Source organism: Sapajus apella, unplaced genomic scaffold, assembly GCF_009761245.1.
Source record: "Sapajus apella isolate SASKATOON/1434 unplaced genomic scaffold, GSC_monkey_1.0 scaffold54, whole genome shotgun sequence".
NCBI lineage: Eukaryota > Metazoa > Chordata > Mammalia > Primates > Cebidae > Sapajus > Sapajus apella.
The window spans coordinates 15018730-15026129 of NW_022436994.1; the positions used below are offsets into that span (position 1 = coordinate 15018730).

Genomic DNA, 7400 nt, shown 5'->3' on the forward strand with positions numbered 1-7400 from the left:
TCTTATTAGAGATTGAAGTACAGTAATTCTGCACAATATTAAGAACCATAACTATGCTATACAGAAGAAACTTGCAACCTAAGAAAAGTTTTATCAAACAGGACAAGACAGTGATCAGGGGCTCAAGTTTTATTTCAATATGAAAAAGTCATCTATTATAACAGATATTTATTTAATTCCCTACACCACAATTATTTTAGCTGTATTTGATATATTTGCTCATCAGTGAATATTTACACTGAAACAGGTATTAAGAGTATATAAAATCAGTTTATATATTTTCTCCTGCCTAGAGATTTCACTTTATATGTGCCTATAGAACAAAAATCAGCTTGAAAATTTTAAAAAATATTTCTCTGTCAAAGCAAATATCTACTTCTTTTAAAATAGCGTGAGCCTGTGAAAACATGGTATTATGTATTTGACATTTTCCATCTAAAAATACATTATGAAGCATGCTGGTATTAATAAACCATGTGCTTTCAGAACCCTGAAGTGCTTTTCTATAATTTTGTTGAAAACAGAATAAGATGGTATATTTTCCACCATACTATTAACATACAGCAAACAAATTTTATGTCTTTACCTTGTCAGCTTGTCTTGATTGGAAAGTATACAAAAAAAAAAAAACTTTTATGAGTTTATAAATATTCGTGACCATAGTCTGATGCATGAGTTAACAATCCATAAGTAAATATAGATAACTTAGAAAAATTTAGTCAAAAATACATTACCAAAAAAAAAAAAAAAGAAACCATATATAATTCCTTTTTCCTCACCCCACCCCCATCATAGTCAGAAAAATCACCCTCCCTCTGCAGCAGGTTACTGTCCTTCCTTTTACCACTTTAGTTATCTGAAAGCAAATGAAAATACAATGATCCTTTCCCTCTTCTGATTTAGCTTACAACGCAAACATTTTAACACAAACATAAACTACTGACTTCACAGAAAGCACCAAACAGAAAGAGCAAGACTCACTGACCCATTTGGAAGACAAAGACGACAGAGCAGGAAACCTCTAAAAATCAGCTTGTGAGGCCTCTGAGAGATATTCTTCTGGCATTTCATCACAGCAGCCCCAGACCATCTCACCTCCCTGGATACAAGGAGGAGGCACTAAATAGAGCTGTTTATTAAAGCTGCTGTGCTGGATTGCATTAGGAAGCGCGAGCAGACCACCTGGACCTTTCAGATTGTGACAGTGTTTAATTTGCAGCCTGCCCCTCTGCAGCAGCCAAGACTACTACTACATTTACCGGGCTCAATCACACATTATCTGGGTTAGAAGTCAAGGCACATGTATTTATATATTTATATTTCCCATATGGAGAAAGGGAGAGAGGGAGAGAGAAAGAGAGAAGGAGAGAACACAGTCAAAATAAAAATATTGAACAGCATTAGAAAAATTTTAACTACTACCTTGGAAACCACACTTGATTCTCTTCTCGCACTTTCTTTCAGAGACCAAAATCTAAAAAGAAAGCTAATTCCTAAAATAGATTTTTAAGAAACATTCAGCCCAAATTATAAATTAGATTTGTTCTTCAGTGTTTTTGTTGCTGTCTTAGTTTTTGTTTAAAAGGATCACATTGAAGTTTTAAGCTGAGGTTTCCCTGGTCAGATTTAATGGGTGCCTTTTGCCTTTCGCACTTTCAGCATTAAACTGGCAGGTAGCTGAAGATACAGATAGAAAGATGGTACTGTAAATATGAATTATGTGAATCATATGGTGAGACCCTTGTTGAAAAAAGGGGAGTTGAGAAATGGCTGACTCCATACCTGACCAATTACAGCTTGCATGGTCCCCGTGTCCTGCTGCGCTGAGAGATCGCAATCCATCATATGTTGTCTTTGAAAAGGAGAATGGGGGTTTCTGGCATGCATCTGTCAATCAACTTCTGCACTCACAACCATCACCAAAAGCAAGGGGAAAAAAAGTCAAGCTGCTCCACCAAATAGGATGAAACCGTCATGTGACCTCCGACAGACACGCACACACACATTCACTACCTCCACAGAGCGTAAGAATTTTCTGTAGATTTGAAATGACATTGACAAATATCCAATACCAAGTAAATAAAGTGAGACAAACAGCTATTCACCAAAGACAAAAACATGGGCTATAATCTTCCACTAAAGGTTTAACAAACCTATGAGGATTGTCTTTAATGCTCTAGAAATTTATGTTTAAAACAAAACAGAAACAAAATGAACTATCTCATGTGTGTCTCCATTAAGACTTTGATTTTTGTGCTATTATATAAATTTTTTTAATTACAGTTTTGCTCTACTTTTCTTATGGGGTCCCTACTGATTTTATTTTTAAAATCTCTAAATGACCTTTTGATAATATGCAGTTATCTCTGTTGTTTCATATAAAGACACCTCTTCAGAGAAGCTTGAAATATTAACTGTTACGTAACAGATAACCTGATATTTGTGGATTAGAAGTGGACATAGAAAATCATCTGTGTAAACTATGATGGCCACTCTAATATAAAATATTCAAAGTGTGTAAATAGTAGTCACTAAACTTTTCATCTTCTAAAAGGTAAGGGAATGATTTACTTGCAGCTCATCTAAACCGATGTAATGTGATGACAAGTATTTTAACTTTTTAAAATTTAATTTAAACTATCTGATTCCACACACTCTAGGGACAGATTGCTAATGCATTATGGGTCAGTTATTGTTAAGGATGACAAGAATATAACCTACCAGCTTTTTAGCTTCTTAGGCTAAAGATCAGAACATGACTTTCAAGACATTCCTGCTGATATTATAAAGTTGCTCCCCAAAAACCCCAAAACCGTAAACAGCATCAATTAACTTGGTGGCTCTGTGGCAGTGAAGAACGTTTGCATTCGTCTACTTTTTAACTGAAGTCCATTAGTTAGTGTACTCTCGCTAGCTTTTGGGAAAAAAAAAATGTATGGGAAAACCCTGTGCTAATATTAAAATGAAGATATTTTTCAAGGCTGGAAACTGCTGACAGGTCGGGGAGCAATGAGAAATATTTAATACAGAATATATACTATTATGTATATAATTGCATAATATCCATCATCTGAAAATTAATCAAAAGGAACTTCAAGTAAGAAAACATTTTTTCAACATGTTTAAAGAAAGCTTTAGGACCAAAGAATGAAAGACTGAAGTCTCACAGACTTCTCATTAAGAATTGCTGCACACACACACACACACACACACACACACACACAGAGAGAGAGAGAGAGAGAGAGAGAGAGAGAGAAAGAGAGAGAGAGAGAGGTTAAATCAGCATCCCCAAACAAAATGAGACCGTGAACCAAGTGGGTAGCCCCCCTGGGAAAGGAGGGCTAACTGAGGAAAGGCCCTTCTAAACACCAATAAATGTCCCAACTGCGTGGAAGCCCTATCCGGGGGGTTTCTGCAGTCATCCCATATCAGGATCTGGCGCGTCCCATCGTCTACTCTGGCCGGGGAAGGGGAATCCAGGGAAGCCGGGCGCGGTGGGAAGCGACATGGACTGAGCCAAACTTGCCCGAAACCTGCGGGCTCACAGAAGGCAGCGGGGCGCGACTGCTCCTGGCATCGCCTTCTTGGGATCCCGCCTGGGCGGACAGTAGGAGACAGAAAGCCGGGTGATGTCACCAGGGGAAGTTGCAGAGAAGGGGCGAGCTGGACTCCCGGGCTGAGGACTAGCTGAGCAGCCGCCCCCCGCGTTCCGGATTCTTGGGGGGCCTGCAGCCAAGCCTGGAGCGCGCCCCGGCGGCAGCGCCCTCCTCCGCGTCCTCAGGCTTAAGCAGAGCGCGGGGCGAGTGGGGGAGGCTGGGTGAGCCCCGGGACGGTTTCGGCGTCCGGCACCCCCTGTAGCGCAGCCTGGGTTCTCCACGCGCTGCCACCGGATTGGAGACTCAACTTCCCCCTAGGATCTAAGCCTCCTAAGCGCCTTCCTATGGAGCTGGGGGCTGGGGATGTGGGGGGAGGTGGGTGGGAGAGGCTGGCCAAGCTGCAGCCTGAGGCCGAAGACCTTCTTTGAAGCTCTGTCCCACAAAGTATGGTGGTTCCGACTGACGTAGGGAAAACACTGTTTGCTTATACTCCATTAGTTCAGATGACCATCTGGCCTATATGAATTATAATTATTACTAACCAGCATTGATGGGAGACTGAGCCAGGCACTGTGTCAGACACTGCACAGTACATTACATGTGAAATAACAACTCAGTGAGGCAGGCATGATTTTTCTCATTTTGCAGATGAGGTTCCAAAAAAAAAAGATAACGGCTCATGATTAATAGGAATATGATTTGAACCTGCCCTGAATCCAAAAGTGGAGCCCTTCATATGAAACCACAGAGTCGTGTAACACTCACAATTGTGGCTATCATACATGAAGCACCCACTCCTTCCGCACATATTTATGGAGCCTAGTACTGTATTAGTGCTAGAGATACAGCAAAACAGCACAGATTGCTTTAGAAACATAATAAAAATAAACCAAATGGTTAAAAAATTTTTCTGGTGGAATTGTTTGATTCTAGCTGGTGGAACATGCTGACATTTTAGGCACCGTAATGTACAGGCTAGGGTTGGGATGGACTCCCTCCCTGACCTCTGACAGAGCATGGCCTTGAGAAACTGCCACTTCTCTGAGTCATGGGTTTCATGTCACATACCGGAGATAATAATCCCTCAAGGGTAGTGTAAGGATTTGGGGAGATAATGTTTTGTGAAAGCATATTGAGCTATACTTTGTAAGTGCGCAGCAAGTGTTAGTTATTTTCCCATATGGGAGATCTATGGAGGGCAGGAAAGATTAATTCTGCTGGGGAAGGGAGGAAGACTCCATGCAGATGGTGGAAGGATTTGAGCTGTGATATAAACAGAGGGCAGCTCCTGTTCAGGGCAAGGGGAACAGCATGAAAAAACCATCTGTTCCTCCATCAGTGTGGGAGGCAGACATTTTTAAGGTTTGATTAATGGAAAACAAATGGGAGAGAATGGGGGTATGCCAACTAATGTTAATTCCCACTCCCCCAGTAGCATTTAGGAAAGGAGATTCCTTGAGTGAAATATTCACCGTAGCTATAATCTCTCTGCTTTCTTAACTCCCCTCAAATTTTCATAATATCACACATTTGCTGACCCTCTAAAGCCCCCTCCTGGATCACAAATTAGCTAGATATGTCCTTTTCCAAGATACTCTTGTAGGCAAGGCAGCAGTGATGGCAACAGGTCACCATAAATCAAACCAAAAATGATCCCACCATTGCCCAAAATCCCAGTCCCCAGCTTCGCAAGATAGGGATGTCCTTGATTTCTGATAGATAAATGGAGCACTGGGAACCAAGATAAAGTGCAGATGTTGGTCATCTCTGTCTGGGATGAGAAGAGATAACATACCTGGAGGCTTAGTTCAAGGACCAAAAGGAGAAAAAACTGAATAGATGGTTCAAAAAGTCACTAAGAAAAATCTGCTCTTACTAGACTTAGTACATTTCTATTTACACTATCAGAGCATGTAGATTTACTGCAAATTGATATGACATGCCTTTCTCTCTGTTGAGACCTGTTCTTTCTATTGTAGTTGTTTGCTTTTTTGTTTACAGTTTTGCTCTTTTGTTTTGTTTTGTTTTGTTTTGTTTTCATTTCCATGCTACTCCTTGCTTTTGCATACATGCATTTCCTGGTCTTTAAACGATTAACTTACCATTCCTCCGACTCATTTTATTTTTTGTTTTAAATCTCCCATCCCTAATTTACTAAATTCCAGCCTTCTTCTTAGATTAAGCATCATGGCAGAGCACTCTACAGCATGACTCACCACGTAGCTGTCGGCCATCACATGATTTTTGAGGCTGACATGGGAATCAGATGACGGAGGACAAGAGTCAACATACCCAATCGAGACTCCTCATTGATTTCCCTTTCCCGTTTTCCATTGGCTTTGGTTCTGATCTTCTTTCAAAATTAGTTTTTCCTAGAATTTCATTTGGTGCCATCAGCCTCTGGAATGATCCATTGCTTTTTCTATTTCCACCCCGGCAGCACTACATTTTTGTCTGCATTTTCAAATATTTTAGATCATTTCTCTGGAATCGTCTTTTCAATCTCCATCAGTTTCCTTAAGCAACATTATGGGGTTCTTACTTCCACAGGCCATTGACTAGTGTAACCGATCTGTACCCTGGGATTTTTATTTTGTTGTTGTTATTTTAATATTTCTAGGGAAGTTGAAAACAGGAAAAGCACCAAAAACAGAATGATTATTTTTAAAAGCGAAAAGGAGAAGGAAGGAAACCCCACACATCAAGCCCAAAGACTACAGGATTGAGAGTGGCTTGACTTTGCTGAGCCAAGGCACTATAAGTAGTGATGATCTATGATTTACAGTTTTCTTCTACAATGTAATTTGGGAGCACTGGTTTTCCCCCGAGAAACAGTGACAAGATATTGCCTTTAAAATGAACAGCTGAGAAGTTCAAGAGCCTGTTGACTTTGGGCAAGGAAGAACCTGTGAATATACTAATGCATTATCAGACCTCTAACTTCATCATCCTTTCTACCAGGGGACTGTATCCAGAATGAAAACATAAAAAGCCAACATAGGGAGCCGGCTCCTTAATTTCCATTTGCCCTGCTCATGAAATGTTTTGATTATAGTTATGCATTTGGTCTTCTAGAATATATTTCTTCTGCCTGAATGTGCTTGGGAAAAGGCATTGAAATGCTGTTGGGTTTTACCATACTTTTGGTAGTTTCTGTGTCTGAGCCCAAATGTTAACCCATAACAGCTCATGAAAATTCTACACAGTGGTGCAGACACACACTCTGTTTCCTTACAGCTACAGTACACTAGGGGACTTTTTCTTTTTTTATTTTATGGTTATGGTTTCACATGCCTGAAAAGGCTAAATACTATTGTCCTTTTATTCCTTATATCGATAGATTCACAGCACATAGACCTAGTTCCGCCATTTTAAAGACAAACATTCTTAAATGGATGCCTGCACACAACCAAATTCATCAAGAGAACTTCAAAACACAGCTATTGTATTGGAAAACCCATATCTGTTCTTGATTTCTCTGTAATTATCATCATCAATAACAATAACAGCAATAATAATTATTGCAGAAAATGTAGAAGTGGATCTCAAGATGTAATTGGAGTACACTTAAGGGTTCATGAGTCCCTTTCAGGGGGTCTGGAAGGACCAAACTTTTTCAAAATTACAGTAAAATAAGATTTTTCCTTTTTCACTGTCATTTTCAGAAGAGCATAGAGTAGTGTTTTCCCGAGGCTGCATGTTATGTGACTTCATAGCAGATTGAATGCAGAAGCAGACATGAGACACTCCAAGTGTCTTTAGTAATTCAGACACTAGAGATTTGCAAAAATGTAAACCAATGCT

The 7400-nt window shown here is 39.9% G+C and overlaps 1 protein-coding gene across 2 annotated transcripts in view; it reads right to left on the bottom strand.

The window, feature by feature from the left end:
- POU6F2 (POU class 6 homeobox 2) overlaps positions 1-2186 on the bottom strand; it is a 469840-nt gene extending 467654 nt beyond the window's left edge. Inside the window, exon 1 of one of the 2 annotated variants that reach the window (XM_032244455.1) lies at positions 1783-2186. In XM_032244455.1, coding sequence (XP_032100346.1) covers positions 1783-1887 — 105 coding nt within the window. In that variant the 5' untranslated portion in view covers positions 1888-2186. Of the gene's footprint in view, positions 1-985 lie in introns of both variants that reach the window. The other variant, XM_032244453.1, reaches the window with a different exon arrangement.
- Positions 2187-7400: the final 5214 nt, after the last annotated feature.